The 27472-nt window shown below is 39.7% G+C and overlaps 1 protein-coding gene across 17 annotated transcripts in view; it reads right to left on the bottom strand.

Moving 5' to 3' along the window:
• The window catches only part of PLEKHM3 (pleckstrin homology domain containing M3), a 196748-nt gene that overhangs the window by 82181 nt on the left and 87095 nt on the right, over positions 1-27472 (bottom strand). The window contains exon 6 of one of the 17 annotated variants that reach the window (XM_060623258.3): positions 2731-27349. The exons of 15 other annotated variants lie outside the window; for them this stretch is intronic. In XM_060623258.3, coding sequence (XP_060479241.1) covers positions 27337-27349 — 13 coding nt within the window. In that variant the 3' untranslated portion in view covers positions 2731-27336. Of the gene's footprint in view, positions 1-2730; positions 27350-27472 lie in introns of those variants that run through there. One more of the 17 variants, XM_060623256.3, reaches the window with a different exon arrangement.

The following is a 27472-nucleotide window of genomic DNA, read 5'->3' as shown; positions in this document are numbered from 1 at the left end:
GACATTTAGGCTCTTTCCATAATTTAGCTATTTTTGAAAGTACTGCTATAAACATTGGGGTACATGTGCCCCTATGAATCAGCACTCCTGTATCCCTTGGATAAATTCCTGGTAGTGCTATTGCTGCATCGTAGGGTAGTTCTATTTTTAATTTTTTGAGGAACCTCCACACTGTTTTCCAGAGTGGCAGCACCAGTTTGCATTCCCACCAACAGTGCAGGAGGGTTCTCATTTCTCCACATCCTCACCAGCATCTGTTGTTTTCTACGTTGTTAATTTTAGCCACTCTGACTGGTTTGAGGTGGTATCTCAATGTGGTTTTGATTTGTATTTCCCTGATGATGAGTGATGTTGAGCATGTTTTCATGTGTTGGTTGGCCATCTGGATGTCTTCTTTGGAGAAGTGTCTATTCATGTCTTCTGCCCATTTCTTCACTGGATTATTTGTTTCTTGAGTGTTGAGTTTGGTAAGGTCTTTATAGATTTTGGATACTAGCCCCTTATCCGATATGTCATTTGCAAATATCTTTTCCCATTCCATCAGTTGCCTTTTAATTTTGTTGATTGTTTCCTTTGCATTGCAGAAGGTTTTTATCTTGATGAGGTCCCAGTAGTTCATTTTTGCTTTTATTTCCCTTGCCTTTGGAGACATGTTGAGCAAGAAATTGCTGTGGCTGAGGTCAAAGAGGTTGTTGCCTGTTTTCTCCTCTAAGGTTTTGATGGTTTCCTGTCTCACATTTAGGTCTTTCATCCATTTTGAGTTTATTTTTGTGTATGGTGTAAGAAAGTGGTCCAGTTTCATTCTTCTGCATGTTACTGTCTAGTTTTCCCAGCACCATTTGCTAAAGAGACGGTCTTTTTTCCATTGGATACTCTTTCCTGCTTTGTCAAAGATTAGTTGGCCATACATTTGTGGGTCCAATTTTGGGTTCTCTATTCTATTCCATTGGTCTATGTGTCCGTTTTTGTGCCAATACCATACTGTCTTGATGATTACAGCTTTGTAGTAGAGGCTAAAGTCTGGGATTGTGATGCTTCCTGCTTTGGCTTTCTTTTTCAGCATAACTTTGGCTATTTGGGGTCTTTTGTGGTTCCATACAAATTTTAGGATTGTTCTAGCTCTGAGAAGAATGCCTGTGCAATTTTGATTGGGATTGTACTGAATGTATAAATTGCTTTGGGTAGTACTGACATTTTAATAATATTCTTCTAATCCATGAGTATGAAATGTTTTTCTATTTCTTTGTGTCTTCTTCAATTTCCTTCATATGTTTTCTATAGTTTTCAGCATACAGATCTTTTACCTCTTTGGTTAGGTTTATTCCTAGGTATTTTATGGTACTTGGTGCAATTGTAAATGGGATCAATTCCTTGATATCTCCGTTGCTTCATTATTGGTGTATAGAAATGCAACCGATTCCTGTACACTGATTTTATATCCTGCGACTTTGCTGAATTCATGTATCAGTTCTAGCAGCTTTTTGGTGGGATCTTTTGGGTTTTCCATGTAGAGTATCATGTCATCTGTGACAAGTTAAAGTTTGGCTGCTTTGCCAATTTGGATGCCTTTTATTACATTTTGTTGTCTGATTGCTGAGGCTAGGACTTCCAACACTATGTTAAACAACAGTGGTGAGGTGAGAGTGCACATCCTTGTCGTGTCCCTGATCTCAGGGGGAAAGCTCTCAATTTTTCCCCATTGAGGATATTAGCTGTGGGCTTTTCATATATGGCTTTTATGATGTTAAGGTAGGTTCCTTCTGTTCGGACTTTCTTGAGGGTTTTTATTAAGAAAGGATGCTGTAGGGGCGCCTGGGTGGCTCAGTTGGTTAAGCGGCCGACTTCAGCTCAGGTCACAATCTCGCGGTCCGTGAGTTCGAGCCCCGCATCGGGCTCTGGGCTGATGGCTCAGAGCCTGGAGCCTGTTTCAGATTCTGTGTCTCCCTCTCTCTGACCCTCCCCTGTTCATGCTCTGTCTCTCTCTGTCTCAAAAATAAATAAACGTTAAAAAAAATTTTTTTTTAAAAAGAAAGGATGCTGTATTTTGTCAAATGGTTTTTCTGAATCTATTGACAGGATCATATGGTTCTTATCCTTCCTTTTACTAATGCGATGTATCACATTGATTTGTGAATACTGAAACGCCCTGCAGCCCAAGAATGAATCCCACTTGATCATGGTGAATAATTCTTTTAATACGCTGTTGAATTCAATTTGCTAGTATCTTGTTGAGATTTTCTGCATCCATGTTAATCAGGGATATTGGCCTGTAATTCTCCTTTTTTTTGTGGGGTCTCTGTCTGGTTTGGGAATCAAGGTAATGCTGGCTTCATAGAATGAGTCCAGAAGCTTTCCTTCCATTTCTATTTTTTGGAACAGCTTAAGAAGGATAAATGTTAACTCTGCTTTAAGTCTGGTAGAATTACTCTGGGAAGCCATCTGGCCCAGGACTCTATTTGTTGGAAGATTTTTGAAAACTGATTCAATTTCTTCTAGACTAGTTATGGGTCTATTCAAGTTTTCTATTTCTTCCCATTTGAGTTTTGGTAGTGTGTGGATATCTAGGAATTTGTCCATTTCTTCCAGATTGTCCACTTTGTTGGCATACATTTTTTCATAGTATTCTCTGGTAATTGTTTGTATTTCTGTGGTGTTGGTTGTGATCTCTCTTTCATTCTTGTTTTATATATTTGGGTCCTCTCTTTTTTTTCTTTTTGTGAAGTCTGACTAGGGGGTTATCAATTTTGTTTATTTTTTCAAAAAACCAGCTCTTAGTTTCATTGATCTGTTTAATGTTTTGTTGTTGTTGTTGTTTTTTGGGTTTTTTTTTTGGGGGGGGGGATTCTACATTGTTTATTTCTGCTATAGTCTTTATTATTTCTCTTTTTCCACTGGCCTTGGGGTTTCTTTGCTGTTTTGCTTCTAGTTCCTTTAGGTGTGCTGTCAGATTTTGTATTGGCGATTTTTCTTGTTTCTTGAGATAGGCCTGGATTGCAATGTATTTTCCTCTTAGGACTTCTTTTGCTGCGTGCCAAAGGGTTTGGACTGTTGTGTTTTCATTTTCATTTGTTTCCATATATTTTTAAATTTCTTCTTTAATTGCCTGGTTGACCCATTCATTCTTTAGCAGGGTGTTCTTTAACCTCCATGCATTTGGAGGTTTTCCAAACTTTTTCTCATGGTTGATTTCAAGTTTCATAGCATTGTGATCTTAAGGGTGCATGGTATGATCTCAATTCTTTTTGATTTATTGAGAGCTGTTTTGTGACCCAGTATGTAATCTATTCTGGAGAATGCTCCATGTGCACTCAAGAAGAATGTGTATTCTGCTTTTGGATAAAAAGTTCTGAATATATCTTTCCAGTCCATCTAGTCCAGTGTATCATTCAAGGTCACTGTTTCTTTATTGATTTTCTGCCTAGATGATCTGTCCATTGTTGTAAGTGGAGTATTAAAGTCACCTGTTGTTACTGCATTCTTATCAATAAGATTGTTTATGTTTGTGATTAATTGATTTATATATACAGGTGTTCTCAAATTGGGTGCATAAACATTTATAATTGTTAGCTCTTCTTGATGGATAGACCCTGTAATTATTATATAATGCCCTTCTTCATCTCTTGTTACAGCCTTTAGTTTAAAGTCTAGTTTGTCTGATATAAGTATGGCTACTCCAGCTTTCTCTTGACTTCCAGTAGCATGATAGATGGTTCCCCATCCCCTCACTTGCAATCTGAAGGTGTCCTCAGGTCTAAAATGAGTCTCTTATAGACAGCATGTAGATGAATCTTGTTTTGTATCTATTCTGATACCCTATGTCTTTTGTTTGGAGCATTTAGTCCATTTACATTCAGCATTATTGAAAGATATGGATTTAGTGTCATTGTGTTATCTGTAGATTTCATGCTTGTGGTGAGGTTTCTGGACCTCTGCAGTCTTTACAGCATTCTACTCACAGACTCCCCCTTAAGATCTCTTGCAGGGTTGGTTTAGTGGTCACGAACTCCTTCAGTTTTTGTTTGTCTTGGAAAGCCTTTATCTCTCCTATTCTGAATGACAACCTTGCGGGGTAAAGGATTCTTGGCTGCATAATTTTCCTATTCAGCACATTGAATATTTCCTGCCACTCCTTTCTGGCCTGCCAAGTTTCAGTGGACAGGTCTGCTACTACCCTTATGTGTCTACTCTTATAGGTTAAGGCCCGTTTGTCCCTAGCTGCTTTCAGAATTCTCTCTTTATCTTTGTATTTTGCCAGTGTCACTGTAATATGTTGTGGAGACCTATTCTTGTTACATCTGAAGGGAGTTCTCTATGCCTCCTGGATTTGCATGTCTGCCTCCTTCCCCACATTGAGGAAGTCCTCAGCTATAATTTGTTCAAGTAAACCTTCTGCCCCTTTCTCTCTCTCTCTTCTTCTTCTGGAACTCCTATGATACAGATATTATTATGTTTCATTAAATCACTTAGTTCTCTAATTCTCCCCTCATGGTCTATATTTTTTTTAATCTTTTTCTCAGCTTTATCATTTTCCATAATTTGAATAAAAGGCTTAAGAGTGAGGGGTGCCTGGGTAGCTCAATTGGTTGAACTTCCAACTCTTGATATTGGCTTGGGTCATGGTCTTGCAGTTGTGGGATCAAGCCCTGTGTCAGGCTCTGTGCTAGTGTGCAGCCTACTTGGGATTCTTTCTCTCTTTCTGCCCCTCCCCCCATCAAAAGTAGACAAAGTAAACATTAAAAAATTTTTTAAAAAAGTGGTGAGAGTGGGCATCTTTGTCTTGTGTCTGATCTTAAAGGAAAAGCTTTTAGCTTTTCACCATTGAGTATGATGTTATTTGTGGGTTTGTCATATATTGCTTTTATCATGTCGAGGTATGTTCCTTCTAGACTCACTTTGTTGAGTTTTTATCATAAGTGGATGTTGAATTTTGTCATGCTTTTTCTGCATCTATTGAGATAATTATATAATTTTTATCCCTCTGTTTATGTGGCTTATCATGTGGATTATCTGTGTACTTTTGGATATTGAAACTTCCTTGAATCCCTGGAACAAATCCCACTTGATCACTGCCTATTATCCTTTCAATATATTACTGAATTTGGTTTGCTAATATTTTGTTGAAGATACTTGTACGTATGTTCATCAGTGATACTGGCCTGTAATTTTCTTTTCTTCCTTTTTCTTTTTCTTTTCTTTTTCTTTTCTCTTTCTTCTTTCTTTCTTTCTTTCTTTCTTGACTGTCTTTGTCTGGTTTTGGTATTAGGGTAATGCTGGCCTCATAGAATGTGTTTGGAAGTATTCTTTCTCTTCTATTTTTTTTTTTTTTTTTTTGGCAATAGTTTGAGAAGGATAGGTGTTAACTCTTTTTTAATGTTTAGTAGAATTCACCTATGAAGCCATCTGGTACTGGACTTTTATTTGCTGGAAATTTTTGATTACTGATTCAATTTCAGTATTTATAATTTGTCTGTTCAGATCTTGCATTTCTTCTTCATTCAGTCTTAGAAGATTGGGCATTTCTTGGAATTTATCCTGACCTTTGACTCTAATGCAATCCACGGTGGGTTAGAACATCAGGTTTCTTGCACTAGCTGTGTCTCTCACAGGTTGTGTCATCTCAGGCAAATCCTAAAACCCACCTAGCTCCGGCTTCCTCGATGTTTAATAAAGACTACTGAACATGATGTCTTTAAATATCTTTCCAGTTCTATGCTTAAATTACTAGATTATGGAATTGAGAAAATCGGTGTGGCAACCTGTGTGTCTTTGTCTAGAGGGTTTTATGGCTTTCTTTAATGGGGACAATGGTGCTTGATATCACATTAATGAACTATCCTCTTGCATATATCATGACGAATTTTAGTGCATAGGTACAGATGGGACTAATGGGGTGAAATATTTCATATTGGGATTCCCTGACAGAGTCTAATATATTTAGCTGCTGTCAATTTACAGTATCTGGATAAATGACTATGAACAGAGAAAAAAAACTATGGATTACGGACAAAAATCATACCAAAGTATAGACGGTTAGAACCCTCCCGACCAACACACATACATCCCAAAATAAAACTCATGGTGCCAGCATTTTTTTTCTGTTTTTTGTGGTACTGTGCGATTTTTTTGTATCCTAAATGAAACAACCAATTTATTCAATTAATGTTTATAACTGTCCTCTATATACCAAGCACTGTGCCAGGCACTAGGTGGAAAATTGTGAATAAGACATTCCCAGTAATAAGCCAAGGAGAGTTAAGTGAGGAAAAGATATATAAACTGTTAATTGAGAATGGTAAGTTATGCACAGGATACATATTTTTAGAATGGTCTGGCATGTTTGACCCCAACCCTGACTGTCTATTAAAATGACTTGGGGGAGATTTTAGAAAATAACGGGGCATAAGCATGGGTAGAACTCAGAAATCAGTGTTAAATGAAACAAAAATTCTCCTGGTGATTAGTGCAGCCAAGGTTTAGAATCCCTGAGCTAATATCCAGCTCATTGGGAAATTTATTATTCAGTCTTTCAATTATGCATGCATTAATAGACAAATCCTAGAGATTAAATCATTCCTTCGTCCTTCCATTCATCTTTCTATCTATCCAATACTGATTAAGCACAACTATGTTTCAGCCACTGTACTAAGCCACTGAAGAAAGGACACCTGTTAGATAAACTCCTTCTCCCATGGAGGTCTGGTACAGGCATATGCTTGTTTGGAGTTCTCCTAGTAAGTATGATAGGCTCTGAAAAATTCTGCTAAAATGCCCTGTTTTGTCCACAGAAATGAGAATAGACTGAGTGAATGGCAAGGCACTTATATTCTAGGAAATGCATTATAGTACCTGAGGCTGGACTCTTCATCTCTAATGGTTCAGGGCCACACCTGTGGCAGGAAGGGGGTACACATTCCAAGCCCAGGTGGGTAGGTTATGGGGAAAGTGCCTATTCCTCCATGTGAGGGATAAGTTTCCCTACTACAGACAGGCTCCTTGTTGTGGAAGGTAGACCACTTCCATTTTCAAAAACACACATACAAGACAGAGGTGATTGAGAGATGTATTCCTCTTGGCACCCTATAGTATTAAGCACCAATAACAGTAAGAAAAGCCCACTGGGGGCTGGGCACTTGACACACATCATCATTTCTTTTCTTTCTTTCCTTCTTTTTTTTTTTTTTTTGAGTTTTATTTATTTAAGTAATCTCTATACCCAACATGGGCCTCGAACCCACGACCCTGAGATTAAGAGCCACATGCTCCTCCAATTGAGCCAGCCAGGTGCCCCAATATACATCATCATTTAATTTAATTCTCACAACTGCCCTACATGTAAGTATAGCCTCCATTTTACGTGAGAAAAAACTGATGCTCTGAGGCAAAGACTAATTTGTCCAAAGTCACAAATCTGGGATTCAAGGTCAGGACTTTCTAACTCCAAAGGCCTGTACTCCTTCCACTTTCTTGAAGGTGGGAGTAGAGGAAAGAGGGAGGCAGGCTAACTATCTAATTTAGCTATATAATGCATGTCTCTTGTAGGTAGATGTTATTCCTACTTAGGCCAGAAGCAATATATAGCCATTTATACATTTTTAAGCAGGAAAGTGACACTGATATACTCTGTCATGCCCAATTTCTGAAGGCAGTAGAGATTATGGGCAGACTGCAGGCAGAGATAGTCCCAACAGGTATTTGAGAGTCTATTTTAGGGTAACCACAGGAGGACAGTGAAAGTGGGGGATAGGTAATACAGGAGACCTTTTGGATGAAGAATTGACAATGTTTAGAATCTGTGAAAGAGGAGAAAGGAATCAAAAGAGACTGAAGTATCTAGCTTGCGTGACAGGATGGTGATGTCACTAGCCTACACAGGGCAGGCTGTCAGGGCAGGGGATACAGAACTGAGTTTCACACGTGCTGAATATAGAGTGCTTGTAGGAGAGCCAGCAAATATGGGCCTTGGAAATAAGGGATGAAGAGATGTGGAATACTCCAGGGCATTTCTGACATCAGCACAGAGGTGACAGTTAAAGCTGTGGGAATGGATGGGATGGACCTAGAAAGGAACTGAATAGGAAGGGGCATAGCAGGGAAAGGGGTTGTTATTTGTTTACCTTACACTGTCTGGAATTATCTAAAGTACACTTTGGCATTCTGCAATTTTTCTCCTGCTTGAAAAATTGTTTTAAAAATAACCAGCATGTTTACAGGTTTCTAACATTTCCTCTATTTGTGAACAGTTTATAACCCTCATGTACTTCACCTGGCTACCCCGATGTTAACATCGTACACAACGATGGTGGATTGACCAAACCTAAGAAAGGAAGCATTATGCAAATTATAGACTTTATTCAAATTTCACCAATTGTCTAATGTCCTTTTTTCTAGTCAAGGATCCAATCTGAATACAACATTGCATTTATAGTTTCCTATTTATATATAATGTAAGCATTTGCAGGAAAACTTGAGACCTAAAGATACATGCCAAATAGGAAACCTAGGACGCAGTCTTAGAGTGGGGCAGCTAGCGTAGCAACATAGGATAGTCCAATAAGGGGACACGGTATGTTTGAGCATGGCTCAATGGGAGGAATAATCTTTAAACAGCAAATGCTTAATAATGAAATCCCTTAAATAAAGTAAAATAAAAGCAATGTGTCAGAAGGGCTAAGAAATGGAGACAGAGTGAATCAAGTAGGTAGGCTGGAAAATCATTTCAAGATTAGCTTCTACCTCTTCCATTGGTTTATACAAACGTAGGTCAGCCGGACACTGTGGGAGAAGGAAACTGACTGAAATGGACCGTAGCAGGAACAAACACAGGGCAGGGTCATCTCGATGTTTTGCCACTTAGTCCTTCCTGCTCTAAAATCCTAAGACTTCTATGACAGAGTACACAGGATGTAAGAAATAATTATAAACTTACAAATCAAATCGTACTGGTAGACTCTTCCTAGAGTACTACAGCCAGTCCGTTCATTAACCAGTTAACAACTTAGTGCATAAAACAAGCCAGGTGTTGTGCTAAGGGCTGGAGATGAATGTGTCAATAAACACAGTTGATGAGCAATGATTTCCAGATTCTCCTTACTGGGCTAGGTCCTTCTTGCTTCCAAACACTGCTCATTAACTACCACCCCTCTTCTCATAATAACTAACCAACTTTGAGCACAGTCATCTAACATTATTTGTACTGCTAAAGTTATCTATGTGTTTAATGTTTCTGGGTGTGAATATATTTCACGTTTGTCTTCTCTCCCCACAGAAGCACCTCATCTACTGTCTCCTCTCTACCACCTGTCAGTGTCTACTACTATAATTTATACGGGGTCGGTCATAACAGACACAAAGAACTAGAAAATGCAATATATGCAGAAAAGATAAAGGAACTAAGCTGAGTCTGTCTGGAGAAGATGTGTTCAGGAGATATGGTGGTGGCCACAAAATCCACAGGCTTTTAAGACGATAATGCCAATCAGCTTTTCTTTTCCCTCAGGATGGCAATTGTAGCACAAAAGCACTAAAGTCAAATACGACCATAAATTTCCTGAGAGGGAAGACTGAGAGGTATTAAAATGTATCTCCTTACTGGTGCTTTTTATTTATTTATTTTTATTTTTTTTTTTTTAATTTTTTTTAACGTTTATTCATTTTTGACAGAGAGAGAGAGAGAGCATGAACGGGGGAGGGTCAGAGAGAGGGAGACACAGAATCCGAAACAGGCTCCAGGCTCTGAGCTGTCAGCACAGAGCCTGATGCGGGGCTCGAACTCACAGACCACGAGATCATGACCTGAGCTGAAGTCGGCCGCTTAACCGACTCAGCCACCCAGGCGCCCCCTTACTGGTGCTTTTTAATGTAAATTAAAAAAAATTTTTTTTCCAGCCATTTAGAAGTAGGAACACACTCTTGTGCTTAGAGAAGGTAAGGGTTTCAAAGGCATGGCCAGATATCAGGCTGTTCCTCTTTCTCACTGCCTCCCATCTTCACGGCAGGTTGGGTTTGCAAGACGGTCTCTGAAAATCTCCTTTAGGCAGACCATCCAAAGGGAAGCAAGGGGGTAAATAATAACATAAAAGCGAAGCCCAGGAAAGCGCCTGCAACTTCCCATCAGGGTGACACCAAGGGCTCTTCCCTGCTGTGGTTTATGTGGGCAAGTTGGCTCAATCGACCAAGCTCTTTAGGAAATGGACAGAACGAGTTGAGACCCCCAGGGGCCAGTTTCCCTTATACTCTGAGTAGTAAAAGGGGCTGCAGAGGACCTGTGGACCCAGTGTGTGCTCGGGTAGCAGTAAACTGCCTCGGGCAGAGCTGCCTAGGGGATGCAGAGAAAAGTTCACAGCCACTTCAGGGACCCCTGGGGGAGTGATTCATGTCCAGGGGGCAAAGCCGGGTGTCCCTTTAAGATAGTCATGTCAGCATTAATTTTACTATTAATGTATTCAATAAAGAATGGATGATTATTTGCATTTTGTCAGAAAACACTACTTGTGATCATCATACCTCCCAGTGAATTTAATGCAAATGAAATCCAACCTTACAACCTCTATGACTTGTCACTGTGGTAAAAACCTAAAATCAGCATATGTTTCAATGCAATAAATAGATGCAGGGTACGTAATATGTGACGGGCCTTGTGCTAGGCCCTGGAGCTTTGGAGGAAACATGGCTTTTTAATAGCAAAGAATATGCAGACAAGTGGGATACACGGGCAAGTAAGCAAATGGCTCCAGTTCACAAGGCGGAGTGCTGAGAACGGGAGACATACCTGCAGGGGTGAGGGAAACCTGCAGAGCACCTGCTCGGGAAGGCCTCAGAGAACTGCCCATTGGTAATCTGAAGGTGTGGAAGGAGGGGAGTTCTAGGTGGAGGGAGCAGCACGAGTGACAGCACAGAGGCCAGTGTGAGCAAAGTGCTCTCAGGGGACCGGCTGTGTGGGAGGAAGAAAGAGCAGTGCACACGTACAGATGGGTAGGAGCTTAGAAAGGCAGGGCAGAGCCAGAAACGAGAGGTCTCCCAATGCCTTGCTACGCATCTACCTCAAAAGAGATGGGGCTGCCACAGAAGTGTAGGACAGCATGGTTAGATCTGTGACTTTAAAAGAACCCCGGCAGCAGAAGGGGATGGGGGAGAGAGAGAGAGGGATGGGCAACTTTTTTGTTAATTAGGCGAGAAATGATGGGGGCCTGGACAGAATTTAAATGGCTACTCTGGGGTTGTAGAGAGTGGGCCTGCCACAAGATAGATTTCTGTAGCAGAATCCACAGGTCATGCTGACTAACAGGAAGTGAAGGCCAGGAAGGAGCCTGGGATTATTCAGTTTTCCGGCTAGGTCCACTAGGTAAATGGCATGTCCACTTACTGGCAGAGGGAACAAGGAAGAGGAATTGTCTTTGCGCAACAGGTAGCTCAGTTGGGGCAGAGGACTAGAACTGTTTGCAGAAGGTCCAGGGAAAGTCGTCCAGGAGTCCAGGCAAGAGATTTGTGTGCCCTTAGCCTACAGGTTGAAGGTGAAGCCGTAAGTGCTAGCCCAGGACAGCACATATTAGAAAAACAGAAAACCCAGACTGGATCCTGGCAGAACAGTATTAGTTAGGGAGTGGATGCGGGAAGAAGACTGGGAAGGAGCAGGTGATAGGAGGGAGAAAAAGCAGAAGAGCCAGGAGCAGCAAAGCCAAGAAAGGAGAGAATTTCAAGAAGGAAAAAGAGGGTCAGTGGCATCCAAGGCAGTGGAGAGGTCAAATAATATGAGTAAGACTGTCACAAAGCCCGAGAAGTTTCTGCTGGATTTGGCAAATGGGAATCATTAGCGACCTGGAACGAACTGATTTCAGGAGAGGAAGAGGGAAGTCAGATTGCAGAGGGGTGAAGGACTATGGATTACTCTTTAAAGAAGTAGCCCTTAAAAAAAGAGACTGGGCCATAGCTAAAAAAAAAAAAAAAAAAAAAAAAAAAAAGGAGGTAGGACTAAGAAGGGATCTTTTCCTTTTTTAAACAAGAAAATGTATTATTTCAATTAGAAAAACCTTTTTAATTGTCGTTAATATACAATATTAGTTGCAGGTATGTAACAAAGTGATTCAACATTACATAAATTAGAAAATAAGCACTTAAAAATCTAGTTACCGTCTGTCACCACACATTATCATTAAAATTTTAATTCCCTATGCTGTATTTTACATCTCTGTGACTTATTTACAATTGGAAATTTGTGCCTCTTAATCCTCTTCACCTATTTCACCCTTCCACCCTCTCTTTAGCAACCACCAATTAGTTTGTTTCCATTTTTTGTTTATTCTTTTGTTTTATTTTTTAGATTCTACATGTAAGTGAAATCATGGTTCTTGTCTTTCTCCGGCTTATTTCACTTAGCATAATACCCTCTACATCCATCCATGTTGTCACAAACAGCAATATTTCTCCAGGTGACCCCAAGATTTCGTTTAAAAAACATTTATTTTAATTTTTTTAATGTTTTATTTATGTTTTGAGAGAGAGAGAGACAGACAGAATCCACGAAGCAGGCTCCAGGCTCTGAGCTGTCAGCACAGAGCCCGATGCGGGGCTCGAACCTGTGAACCATGAGGTCACGACCTGAGCCAAAGTCAGATGCTTAACCGACTGAGCCACACAGGCGCCCCAACCAAAATTTCATTTTTGAAATCAGATTATGGCTGAGTAATATTCCACTTTGTGTATGTATACCACAATTTCTTTATCCATTCATCCACTGATAGACACTTCAGTGGTTTCCATATCTTGGCTACTATAAATAATGCTGTAATGAACACAGGGGTACATACATCTTTTTGAATTTCCATTTTCTTCAGATAGATACCCAGAAATGGAATTGCTGGATCATCTGATTTTAGTTCTATTTTGAATTTCTGGAGGAACCTTTTTACTCTTTTCCATAGTGGTTGCAACAAGTACATTCCCACCAACACTGCATAAGGGATCCCTTTTTTCTATATCTTTGCTAACATTTTTTATTTCTTGTATTGATACTAGCCACTCTGAAAGGTATGATATCTTCCTATGGTTTTGATTTACATTTCCCTGATGATTAGTGATGTTGAGCATCTTTTCATGTGTCTGTTGGTTATCTGTATGTCTTTAAAAAAAATATCTATTTTAGGTGATTTGTCCATTTTTTCATCAGGTTTTTTTTTATACTGATGAGTTATTTATATATTTTGGATATTGATCCCTTATTTGCAAATATCTTCTCCCATTCAGTAGGTTACCTTTCCATTTCATTAATAGCTTCCTTTGTGGAGCAAAAGCTTTTTAGTTTGATATTGTCCCAATTGTTTGTTTTTGCTTTGTTTTTTATCAACTGAGGAAACCGATCCAAAAAAATAGCTAAGACTGATGTCCAAAAGTTGACTGCCTACGTTTTCTTCTAGGAGTTTTATGGTTTCAGGTCTTACATTTAAGTCTTTAATTCATTTTGTTTATTTTTTGTATATGGTGTAAGAACGTGGTCCAATTTTCTAGGCACCATTTATTGAGACTGTCTTTTCCCCATTGTATATTCTTACCTTCTTTGTTGTAGATTAGTTGACCATATGAGTGGGTTTGTTTCTGGGCTATTCTGTTTTATTGATCTATGTGTCTGTTTTTGTGCTAATACCATCCTGTTTTGATGATTATAGCTTTGTAATATAGTTTGAAATCAGGAGGCACGATACCTCAAGATTGTTTTTGCTACTCTAGGTCTTTTGCTATTCCATACAAATTTTAGGTTTACTTGTTCTAGTTCTGTGAAAAATGCCACTGGTATTGTGACAGGGGTTGCACTGAATCTGTACGTTGCTTTGGGTAGTAAGAACATTTTAACAACATTATTTCAAACCTTGAACACAGTATATTCTATTGTGTCATCCTCAGTTTTTCTCATTAGGGTATTTCATCTTCTTGGTTAAATTTATTCCCATGTATTTTATTCTTCTTAATACACTTGTAAATGGGATTGTTTTCCTAATTTCTCTTTCTGCTTGTTTGTTAATGCATAATAATTGCAACAGATTTCCATATATTAATTTTGTGTCCTGCAACAGTACTGAATTCATTTATTCTAACAGTTTTGTAGTGGAGTCTTTAGGATCTAGCACAGGTTTACTTCCTCTTTTCCAATTTGGATACCTTTTATTTCTTTTTTCTTGTGGGAGTGCTGTAACTAAAACTGCTAATACAATGTTGAATAAAAGTGGTGAAAGTGGGCATCTTTGTCTTGTGCCTGATCTTAGAGGAAAAGCTTTCAGCTTTTCACCAATGAGTATGATGTTAGCTGTGGGTTTGTCATATAAGATCTTTATGATGATGAGGTATGTTCCCTCTGTACCCACTTTGAGAGTTTTTATCATAAATGGATGAATTTTGTCCAATGCTTTTTCTGCATCTATTGAGATGACTGTATGATTTTTATCCTCCTTTTTGTTAATGTGGTATATCAGGTTGGTTTTGTGGAGATTAAACCATCTTTGTATCCCAGTAATAAATCCCAGTTGACTATGGTATATGATCCTTTTCATGTATTGTTGGCTTTGGTTTGCTAATATTTCACTGAAGTTTTTTTTGCATCTATATCAAAGCTATTGATCTGTAATTTCCTGTTGTTTTTTTTTTTTTTGTTTTTTTGTTTTTTTTTTTAATGTCTTTGTCTGGTTTTGGTATCAGGGTAATGCTGGTATTGTAGAATGAATTTGGAAGCATTTCTTCATCTGAAATTTTTTGGAATGCTTCATCTGGTCCTGGACTTTTGTTTGCTGAGGAGAACAGAAAGTCTGTTCAGATTTTCTATTCCTTCCTTATTCAGTCTTGAAAGATTATATGTTCCTAGGAATTTATCTACTTCTAGCTATCCAATTTATTGCTCATAGTCTTTTAAATCCTTTGTATTTCTCTAGTGTTGGTTGTGACGTCTCTCATTTCTGATTTTACTTATTTGAGCCCTCTTTTATTCTTGAAGAGTCTGGCTAGAGGTTTATCAATTTTGTTTATTTTGGAGAACCAGCTCTTAGTTTCATTAATTTTTTTATTGTTTTCTTAGTCTCTATTTCATTTATTTCTGCTATGATATTTATTATTTCCTTCCTTCTAGTAATGTTGGGTTTTGTTTGTTCTTTTACTGGTTCCTTTATGTGTAAGGTTAGACTGTTAGACATTTTTGTTTCTTGAGGTAGGCCTGTATATCCTCTTAAAACTGTTTTTGCTGGATCCCATAGATTTTGGAATGTTGCTTCCATTTTCATTTGCCTGAAGGTGTTTTTTAAATTACTTCTTTGATTTCTTCATTGACCCATTGATTGTTTAGTACCATGTTGTTTAGCCTCCGAGTATGTGTGTATTTTTCTAGTTTTTTCTTGTAATTGGTTTCTGCTTTCATACTGTTGTGATTGCAAAAGATGCTTGATATGATTTCAATCTTCTTAAATTTATTGAGACTTGTTTTGTAGACTAATGTGTAATTTTGGAGAAGGTTTCATGTGCATTTGAAAAGAATATGCATTCTACTGTTTTGGGATGGGACATTATGTATCTATTAAGTCCATTTGGTTTAATGTGTCATTTAAGGCCATTGTTTCTTTCTTTCTTTCCTGTTCTTTTAAGTTCATTTATTTTGAGAGAAAAAGAGAGAGACAGAGAAAGGGGGGGGTGGTGCGGGGAAGAGGGCAGAGAGAGAATCCCAAGTAGGCTCTACCACTGTCAGCACAGAGCCTGACACGGAGATCAAACTCCCAAATTCTGAGATCATGACCTGAGCCAAAATCAAGACCTGGATGCTTAAGTGACTGAGCCAGCCAGGTGCCCCTAGTCTATTTACATTTAACGTAGTTATTGATAGGTATGGACTTATTGCCATTTTGTTAATTGTTTTCTGGTTGTTTTTGTAGTTCTTCTCTGTTCTTCCTTCTCTTGCTCTCTTATGATTTGATGACTTTCTTTAGTGTTATGTTTGGATATTTGTATCTTTATTTTTTGTGTACCTATTACAGGTTTTGGGTTTGTGGTTACCATGAGTTTCATATACAATACCCTATGTATATCGCAGTCTATTTTAGGTTTATTGTCGCTTAAAGTTTGAACACCTTATAAAAGAACACACTACATTCTTAACCACACCCCCCATGTTTCATCTATCTGATCTATTCTGCATCTTTTTTTTCAAAGTTTATTTATTTTGAGAGAGAGAGCATATGCATGAGCAAGTGGGGGAGTGGCAGAGAGAGGAGGAGAGAGAGAATCCCAAGCAAGTTCTGCACCGTAAGCACAGGCCTGACACAGGGCTTGACCCCATGAACTGTGAAAGCATAAGCTGAGCTGCGGTCAAGAGTCAGACACTCAACCGTCTAAGCCACCCAGGTGCCCCTATTTTGCATCTTTCTATTTTGTGTATCCCTTTATGAATTATTGTAGATATAGTTGATATTACCACTTTTGTCTTTTACCATTTATACTAGCTTTATAAGTGGTCAACCACTACCTTTACTATATATTTGCTTTTACCAGTGAGATTTTTTTCCTTCATAATTTTCTTCTACTTATGGCCTTTTCTTTTTCACTTAAAGGAGCCTCTGTAACATTTCTTGTAAGACTGGTTTAGTGGTGATGAACTCAAAATTTTGTTTGTCTGGAAAACTTTTTATCTCTCTTTCAATTTTGAATGATAAACTTACTGGGTAGAGTATTCTTGGTTGTAAGATTTTTCCTTTCAGTCTCTATGCCTGAATATATAATGTCACTCCCTTCTAGCCTGCAAAGTTCCTGCTGAAAAATCATTTGATGGTTTTATGGGTATTCCCTTGTATGTAACTAGTTGCTTTTTTCTTGCTGCTTTTAAAATACTCTTCTTAATTTTTGACACTGTATTTATTATGTCTTGGTGTGGCTCTTTTTAGGTTCATTTTGTTTTGGACTCCCTATGCTTCCTAGAACTGGATGTCTGTTTTCTTCCCCAGGCTAGAGAGGTTTCAGTTATTACTTCTTCAAATAAGTTTTATGCCTCAAAAAGATTCTTTTCTTAAAGTTGGGAGAGACTTGGGCATACTCATATGCTAAAATGAAGGTGCTAGTAAAGGAGGAAACTATAGATACAAAAGTAGGGATAACTGACAGAGCCTGGCCCTGGAATGGCCTAGAGAAAATGAGAGGCGGACCCAGCTGGAAGCTCTTTTGCACACACATGCACACATACGTCTCCTGTATTTTCTTAATTGAAATGTTTAAATTAAATGTTTCAATAGAAATGCTTCATTTCTATTAAAATGTTACATAAAAGGTAGTTACTGATTTCTCCAATATTCCCTCTAAAAGTCAACATATTGGGAACCAAAGGCTGCAAACTAACTGAAAGTAATCTAATTTTGCAATCCTCTGGTAAACATGATCTTTGCTACAGAACGGTGCTGTCTTTTGCTTTCTGATGAGGTGACTGTGTGTTTAGGGTTTTCTGTGATGAAGTGAGCTTACTGGACTGCAGGGCTATTAATCATCAGATCTGACAGCATTTCTCCAGCAAGCCAACCATGAGAACAGCCCAGCTCATGCCAATGCAAGTTCATCTGGTCAGTCCTGCCATCAGAGCCAAAGGACAAATGTGTTGGAGAGAGTCAACTCCACACTTTACTCATCCATCAAGGAAAACCACATTACTGGCAGGCAGCACTATCAAGTTCTCAGATACCAAAGAACAATGAAGAAACTTTTAAAGAAATCATGGAAATCAAGTAGCGCAATCATTTCTAATGCCAAAGTTTTCTACTTTAACACCTTTAGAATTGCCTGACACTCCAAGAAGGTAACTTAGGCTTCATTTATAGATTGCTCTAATGAGAATGGTGGTAAAGATAAAAATTTAAAAAAGAAAATGGTCACATATGATTCAGCCTTTATATTACGCAACTGGTACTCAGGGTTAAAAATGCAGAGATAATTGCCAATGAAATCAAAGGCAGTAGTCTTTACAAAAAAAGGTAAGGGTCAGGGCAACTGGATGGCTCAGTTGGTTGGGCACCTGACTCTTAATTTCAGCTCAGGTCATGACCCCAGGGTTGTGGGATAGAGCCCCATGTTGGGCTCAGCACTGAGCTGAAGCCTGCTTAAGATTCTCTCTCTCTCTCCCTCTCTCTCTGCCCCCCCCACTCATGTACACACTCTCTCTCAAATAATAATAATAAATAATAATAATAATAATAATAATAATAATAATAAAGGTAGAGGACCTCATTCCATTTTGTGATAGGTCACTGAGTCGAATAAATCAAGACTCATTTAACCCAACTAATTTCTGAGGACTTCAATTCAGCCCCCACCAAGCTTTGATGCTAATGAGAGAAGAGGCATTAGGTCAGACTCTGAAGTAAGCAGATCCTTTGGAGGATTTTGACAGATTTAATACCACCATTTCCCTGAAGCTCAGCTCTCGGTGGTGCACAACTGGTGTTTAAAAGCCCAATGATTAAAATGAGAAAAAAAAAAGTTTGTAATGGAACCGTTGGCACACGTAAAAGATAGGTTTTGAAGAGAAGGCCCATGTATATGCACACACACACATACACACACACATACAACCTCCATTTTTAAGTCCTATGTGCCTGAACGAAGAATGTGGATAGAAGTGCATAAAGAGTAATTTAAAAGAAAACTATTCATGTAGTATTACTGTGTTTTCCAGGAATCTGTGCTCCAGGTTGGGTAATTTGTACTGAGTTGAGAGGGCTGCAGTATCACCCACCCTAAAATCAGCGAGAAGCACTGTGAAGCATACCCAGGGAGATGCAATTTGGTGTTCTTCATATGAGCAGCAAACTCTTTCTGAAATTGCTACATTAGGCTGGATGTGGACAGGAATCATATGCCTAGCCATGCTCCCAGCTAATGGAAAAACAATTTTAAATCAAAGGCAGACATTTCGATAGCAACCCATGTGGAAGAAACAAGCTTCGATCTAGATACCTCATTTTGCTAATCTCATTGGCTTGAAAAAGTAGCAAGATTGCATCAGATATTATATCTTGGCAGATAGTTATGGGAAATAAGGGTCTCTTTTACCTGCTCATTCAGAGATTGTGTTTACGTTCCTTAGTAACAATCTAAAACCTGGAGTAGGAATACTTGGGAACTAATTTTGGTTGATTATTCTGGGGTCTGATTGCAAAAGTGACAGATTGTATCACAGTTATAGATCCTAGAAGATGTTCTTATGGTATTTTTTTAACAGTTCCAAGAACATAATATTTATCTAACTACACTGAGTTTTATTTTTTGTCATCCTTTACAAAATGATTTTAGATAATTTCTGTATATTTCATTTCCTCTCAAAATGAAACAAAATCACTTTTTAACTTTCTGAAGGATTTCAGCAAGTAAAAAGCTATGTGTACATTATAGTAAAATTAATATATCACTTGCCAGAATTCCTTTTTCACAGTTTATTAATCAGTTCAGTTTTGAATGACACGGTCTTTTGCAACCTGTAGCTCCCTTTTAGAGTGTTGATATTGGTACACGATTTGTTAAACAAGATCTCTGAAGAAAATGACAGAAGGGGGAGGAGCTATTAGGAGATCAAGAGGTTAGAGGACCTGAAAACCTTAGAAGTTCTAGAAGTCATCCAAGGGAAAAGGATTCTTAAAGTAGAATGAGAAGTGTTGCGTTCAAAAACATCCTGTGTTTTGGTAGTTTCAAAGTTCTGATAGATTCATAATCTATTGAGACTAAAGCCTCAACTGCAAGCTAATGACACTTTTAATTAGCTAACATGAAAAAATAAAGCCACACAATCTGGCTAATATTAAATCTTATAAAGAGCAAACAGTTGTATTCATTTACTGAATTTAAGTGTTACTGACATGCTTCAAGTCCTACTACTGCTTATTCTTCTAAAATTGTTGGCTAATAATTGTACAATTAGATCCCAGATTTTGGTTATAATAGTCCTCAGATGTAGGTCAGAGACACAGCAAGTCATGTCTGTGTAGGTTGTGTTTTAAGAACTAGGCTGCCTTAAGAGATATGTCTTAATAAACTAGCCTCCTCAATTAGGCATATTCAATTCCCAACAGCAAGCCATCTTTTCTCTTTGTGACAGATAGCCCCTCCACCTACTCTGATTTGGGGGGGAAATGTGCAGGGGAAGAGGAGGTGTTGCTATGAAATGATTTCTCAGCATATTATTAGGACACGCAAACTTTTGGGTACACTAAATAATAGTCTTATTTACTTTTCCAGGATCAATGGTATGTAGGTATGCTCACACTACAAAGCACCATTTCTGTTTAGTGAATCGTGCTTAATACAAATATTTACTGGCATAAAAAGATGTCCACAGTATGCCAGGTGCAATGATTGGGTTAAAAGTGGTATGTGCAGTATGAAACCATTTTAATGAGGAAAAAATCTGCAGAGGAAAAAGTCTAGAAACATAGGCACCAAAGTGGTAGGATAATGGTTGGCTTTCTTATTTTTGTTTTCTATAATGACTGGTATTTTTTTTTTTTTTTTTGTAATAAGAAAACAATTAAGTGTGACCAAATTAAGCAGGTGGGATCTTGGTAACAGTACTTTACTCATTTAGCTCATTTGTTCAACAGATATTGATTAGCTCTCTATGTCAGGTATGGTTCTAGGCCCTGGGGACATAGCAGTGAACAAAATGGATAAAAACCATGACCTTTTATAGCTGACATTTAATGGGGAGGGCAGGACCACTGTATATGGCTGCATAGGGTGAGCAAAACACAACTTCCATATCCACGCATGCCGGCCCGAGAGAGGGAGACAGACAAGATACCATGTAATATAGTGATAAGCATAGAAAGAAGACAGAAAGTGTATGGGGGGAAGAAGTGGAAGGGAGTGAAGGATGCTTCATTAAGGTGACAGCTGTGTAAAGACCTAAAAGATTTAAGGAAGCAACCCTGTGGTTATTTGAGGAAAGGAGAAGCAAGGATAGAAACTCACACAGGAGGAGCCGGCTCAAAGACAAAAAAAAAAAAGGCCGGTGTGACCAGAGGGAATGAGGGGACAGGTAGTGGGAGAAGAGGGCACAGAGGTAACTGGGGATGAGACCGTACGTGGCCTTGGCTTTTACCTGGAGAAGTGAAGCTATTAGGTAGTTTGGGTCAAGGGTGACATCATCTAATTTACACATGAGCTCTAGCTGTAGTTTAAGAACAGACTGAAGGGGGAGACGCGTTACTGCAATAACATGGGGGAAAGAAGGCAGTGGCTGGCACCTGGGTGGCAGGTGATGGCAAGTGAATGTACTTGCTGAGGGACCGGATGTGGACATGAAAGAAAGGTGTTTGGCCTGATCAACCAGGTGGCTACAGGTACCATCCAGCTTGATGGTGAAGTCTGCAGCAGGCACGGTTGACAACAGCAGTGGGGGCAGGAAGGTGAGCTCCGTTTTGGGCAGATTAAGTTTAAGAGGCTGGCAAATAGCCAAAGGACATTTCAACCTTTGTATTTAGCAGCGCCCCCCTCCCCCCCCCCCCCCACCAGAAAGGCAGCTTGCCCCGAGGTAACAAAGGAAGGAGTTGGAAGGCAATCTTGGTACATGAGGTGGCACCAACAGGGGCTGGTCTAAGAGCCGAGCAGGCTGCTAAATTCTGCTTCACAGAAGAGGAGGCAATGCCAGTCTGACAGGATACACACCCACACTTTTCTTTCCAGGTACTCACCTGGATAAATAATGTTAATAAAAATGGGAATCTTTATGGTAGAAATTTCTCACTGTTCAGTAAAGCTGATATTTCAGTGAGAACAATGCTGTAGATAGGGTTATAATTTCAAGGAAAATGTGAGACCAAAGACAGGAAAAGGTAGGTGGCTTAAAAGGTAGAAGAATCACATTTGGTATTCTCTTGAGACGCCCAAGTCAAGCTGTTGTTTCAGAGTGGTCTAAGCCAAGGCTAAACCTGATAAACAAGCAGGCCCAAATGTTCCCCAATACGATTCTGCCCAAAGCAACTGGGAGCATAGGCCTACTGGCCTCAACTAGTGTTGGAGAGAAAACAGTTTTAAATTTATATCCTAAGAGGAACTTTGGATTCACAGGTACCCCAAGTCCCCAAATCACATTTCGATGATAGTGGGAAATACTCAGATATCCACATTAATCTCTAGAATGTCTTTCCCTAGACTGAATGATACACTTTAACACTCAGAAGAAGTCAACAAGTCAAGAACTTAAGTCAGATTTCTGAAAAGTTAGTCCAAATAGCTGTTGTCAGTCTGATGTTTTCAGCAGTCCAAGGTAAAATAAATGAGAAAGAGAGAATAGAATGAATTTTAAAATCTATTTGAATTTTAAAAGTGGTTTGATTTCTGAGACCATTTGCCTGTTTCTTGTTTGTTTGGTAGTGTTACTATGTTCCTTTATGAAATGGTGAGAAATAGGTGGTAATGTTTATGTCTGTTTTGGTTAAAGATATATATGGAAGGCAACCCTACAGATCGCTCCGTATTTTTGTTTTAAATTTATAGGTCTGTGAAATGGGAAGGTCTGGTAAATGCCGCCCTAGGAGAAACGCTAAGCCCATGGTCACGCCTCGCTCTCCGAGCCTGACTGAGCAACCAGGAGCGCAGGACCGCCTGGGTCAGCAACCCCATTTTCGGGGACATCGAGGTCTGCTACCTCCCCGCCTGCCTTCCCACTCTTCCACACGACCTCAGTCAAGGCTTTCGGAGAATTAAAAGTGGTTCCTCCTGAGAGCCTGGAGACCTCTGTCCCTCACCACCTCCACCAGCAAATGTGCCGGGGAGAGCAGCAGCGATCTGGTTCGGAGCAGGGACTCTGCTGCTTACCAGATTTGTCACCTCAGGCAAGTCACGTAGCATCTCAGAGTCACACTGTTCCTTCTCTTCTTTCTAAATGGCATCTGTTTCCCATCTGAAAGGACTGTTGTAAAGAACAACTATTATATTTGTGGGAAAGCATTTTTTAATTGATAAAACCATGATTATCTAACATGGGCCCAGGCACCACCATAAATAAATGAAATGGACTGGGGATAAGAAAAACAAGGCAGCAACATATTCTGCACTGAATGACCCTGCGTTTGGGGGGAACAGGAGCAGGAGAGACTCTGTGAAGTGGGGAGTCCAGGATCATCCAGGAATGACAGAAGCCCTATGTAATCAGAGCTTCTGATTTCCTCAGAGGAACCAGAGAGCTTCGTTGTGTATACATGAAAACTCCTGGTTATTTAAATGTTAGCAACTGTTCCACCAATTTAAAAGTCAAGGAGACCATCCCTGAAAGGGCAAACAAAACATGTCTCTAGGCCAAATTTGGGCCCAAGACACTCATTTGTGACAGGTGATTTACACACATCCTACTGTTCCTGTGTGCAGCGGAATATACAGGGCTGAGACCCTCTACCAGTTCTTAGGGTCCCTCCCAAACACTTCCCTATCGCTGCTGATGTGACTGTGTCCTCAGAGTGCTAAGATTTTTCAGAGAGTTCTTCATGTACCTTCATGTGTGGACACTATAAACAATTCTTCTCATGAAAAGTTAACTAGGCCTTGAACCAATCCAACAGGGTCACCATCTGGGACTCCTCAGAAAAGTGAACTGTCAGCACTGTAAACATTTTAGACTTCATGGAAGACACTGACTTTTTCTAAACTAATCATCCTTGCCAGTCAAGATTTGCGGTATGGGTTCAAGAACAAGGCATTCATTTAACAACAAGAACAAGAACACTGAGGATGAAGACCGGGCGGCCATTATAATGAAAGGCCTAAAAGCAAACTGTGACTTCCCTAATAAGGGGACGACCCAAGTCAGCTCCCTGGCAGGGGGAGCACCAGTACGATTAATCAGTCTGTTTTCAGTTTTCTCACGACAGCAATATTAACAGTTTGCTTTCTTCTGTTTATATGGCGTTGACAGGTCTTCAGCATGTTGGGCCTACTTGCTGAAGATTAATGGCTACTCCTGTACCGAGGTAAAAACCAGGCAGGGAGAGAATGCCTTTTACAACTGGGTAAGAACTGGCTTCTCTTGCTCTCTTTCGTTCCCCTATTGCACACCAACTCCTCCCTCCTTTAAATCCTATCAAGATTATATAAGATTAGTTGTATCCAGTAGGTTCTTATGTTTATATTCCACTTTAAATGTTGTGCCTCCAAGTGAAACAAAGGGAACTTTACACATTACTTCTAGATAAGTTTATCATCTCTAATCAAAGGTGCAGGGCTGGCTAATTTTGTTTTTAAAACGTCAGATTCCTTATAAAGGTAAAAGGTAGGTAACCGATGGCCTCTGGTGACAGGAATTTAGTTATTAGGTGGGTGATGGTTATTTAGAGCACACTCAAAAAAGGCAGAGCTGACATTAAGTAAGGCCCTGCTGCGAGGAGTACCAGCAGCCCAGAACATCTTAGACCTGCTTCACGAAATAGTCCTACTTCAAAACAGAGAGAGAACAGCTCCCCATAACAGCCTCCTCCCTCCCCCACCCCCCACCAGAAGCTAGAAGTACTTCTTGCTGCTGGTATGCTTTTCTCTGTGCCAAGGTGGGAAGACATGGTAACAGTGTTTGGGGTTTATTTTTTTAATATATTTAAAAAAATTTTTTTTAAATGTTTATTTATTATTGAGAGACAGAGCGTGAGCATGGAAGGGGCAGAGAGAGGAGGAGACACAGAATCCGAAGCAGGCCCCGGGCTCCGAGCTGTCAGCACAGAGCATGGCGCGGAACTTGAACTCACAAACCGTGAGATCATGACCTGAGCCGAAGTCGGACCCTTAACCAACTGAGCCACCCAGGTGCCCCTTAATATTTTTTTTAATGTTTATTTTTGAGAGAGACAGAATGAAAGTGGGGAGGGGCAGAGAGAGAGGGAGTCACCGAATCTGAAGCAGGCTCCAGGCTCGGAGCTGTCCGCACAGAGCCTGATGTAGGGCTCAAACCCACAAATGCAAGATCATGACCTGCGCCGAAGTCAGAGGCTTAACCGACTGAGCCACCCAGGGGCCCCCCTCCATTATCTTCATAGCATATAAGCATACAGAAACAAAGAACAAATTTTTAAAAAGAAAAATCAATGTGCCTCCTCTAGAGTTCCGTAGGAATCTCATTCTTTGGTCTTAGGGAACCTCCTGCTCCACTCATCTTTGTGCAACAACTGCATGAGTAAGTGTGCATCACATACCCAGGAACTTCAGGCCCCATACCCAGGGTCAGTGCTCCAAACCACTTCCTCTGGCTCACTGCTCTCCTGACATAGGAGCAGGAGGGGCCGAGTCCAGTAGACAGAGCATCAGGGGTGGCTTTTAAGTGGAAACTTTAAACAAAGATTTCTAAAGCCAGAGACAAGAACACTCTAGGATAATAAAACAGTATGAATAATAGTATTTATTGAGTGCTTACTATGTATATGCACTATTATAAGCAGTTCCATTGGAAAAACCAATTCCCACAACAGAATGCATTAAAGAGTTAAATCATCCCAGGATACGTGAGAGTAGAACAATATACTGGATGAGAGTTGTACAGATCTTGAACTCCATACTTGTATTTAATAATTTGCCTGATGCGAAGGTTCAACGGGAGAGAGACACTGCAATTGTCCTGAGACTCCAAACCAGGGTGGTACATTGGAAGTGAAACGGAGAAGAAAGATTTGAGACTGATCTCCAAAACAAAACCAACTAAATTTTTCTTTACTTCTTTGTTTTTTAGTTCGTTTGCTCATTCATTCAACAACTATTTTTGAGGGTTTCAGATGGGTCAGACACTGTGCTAACGGACACCTAAGGAAGAAATAAAACCAGAAGATTGACTCCTTCCTCAAAACTGGGCTACCAGCCGTTGTTCAGTGGTTTAGAGTGACAGCATAGTAGACACCTGTCTATCCCTCCCTCCTTCCATCTATCCGTTCAGTACTTGCTGAATGCCTGTCTGGTGCCAGGAACTGCACTACATAAGGGTCATGGACAAGTGAGGAAAGAAAAATGACAGGAAAGGAAGAAAGGCTGCTGTCTTCATTCTCACAGCCCTGGGAATGCCTCCTTTCTAGAACTTCTATTCCTTTCCTGGTGGTCTGGCCATAAGGGGTAGGCATGGCAGTAAACCACCAGACTGCGGGAACAGCAAAGGTATTCTTAGTCATCCAAATGAAGACAGAATCTGTTTAATTTCTAAACGTATGTCCTGATGTGACATATTTATCCAAAGCAAAACACTGTCCCAGAAAGGTACCTCACATGATTCCCATGTGTAGATTTTAATATTGTCTAAAAATACAGGCAAAGAAAAACTAGCTCTGAACTAAGCCGAGAGTGAAAATGATAGAACAAACATACTTTGAACATTACAAATCTTGTATCTAGTTTAGTTGGACCTATAATCCTATTGCCTTTCAGGGAAAGCCCCGATCTTTTAAAATTAAGATCTGCCTAGACTTTACAAGAATAAAACCTGACCTTTTTCTAGTGCTTTTTGAAAAACTAGGTAATAGAATGACTACCACTGAGAAGTGTTTTGCTTTATGGCAGCTGCCTTTTCATTATTATTTTATGAGGGCTTGTCTAGATATTATGATATTATGTACTCCTCACTATCTACATTTAGTTCTTTTTAAGATGTCTTCTTCAGATGCCTGGGGGTTACGTCCATTTCTTTGGATCTAACTAGATCTCAAATAACAAACCGTATCACTTTAATGCTTTCCAAAGGTTCTTTTGCATGTAGGCTCCCCTCCAGAAACCATGACTAAGGTATGCTTTTGGTCATTTCCATTAAAACATTAAAAGGTATTTTCAGGGACCTACGAACACCATCAACAATTATTTCAAGTGTAAGCTAGTTCGTATGTGCCAAGGGTGAGACTTGAAATGCTAATAAAATCTAACTGTAAAAGAAGGAATTTGATGAGAGCAGGCACATTTTAACTTCAGTTTTATTCTCAGGATCTGAACCTGGCATGGACTTGTGTGCTCTGTGAACTCGGAGATAACTGCCCTATGGAAAACCAGCCTGCACAAACGGTGACATGAAAAGGCAGAATCCTGGGCCGGTGCATCTTAATCCCAGGCTCTACCCCTGGCATCATCTTGTTTCTGGATGGAAAGTAAGATGTGAATAACCACTTATTTCCACTGAAAAACGTCTTTATGGAATAGTTCAAACATGCTCATTTCACAAATAAAACCAGGAAAAGTGAAAAGTGCTACATAAGTGATCAATGAAGACACTCCTGTGATCATCCCCTCGAGTTCGTCTATGGGTAGGAGAAGTCTTCACTGTTGTGGCAACTAGTTCCATGGCTGGAACGCCTTCAATTACGCTGAGCTATTACTTTCATTTTTCTTGGCTCAACTTAGAGGACTTTGGAGGAAAAATGTCAAAGATGAGCCGGGAGCAAGAGTCACAGAAGACGGTGCCCACTGGAAAGGCCAGGGAGGTCCTCTAACCACCCTCCCAGGGCAGGGAGAGGAAAGCAAACCCGAG

The sequence above is a fragment of the Panthera onca genome, chromosome C1, assembly GCF_046562875.1.
Source record: "Panthera onca isolate mPanOnc1 chromosome C1, mPanOnc1 haplotype 2, whole genome shotgun sequence".
NCBI lineage: Eukaryota > Metazoa > Chordata > Mammalia > Carnivora > Felidae > Panthera > Panthera onca.
Note: the sequence above shows the minus strand (reverse complement) of the source record. Positions and strands in the feature narration are given on the sequence as shown.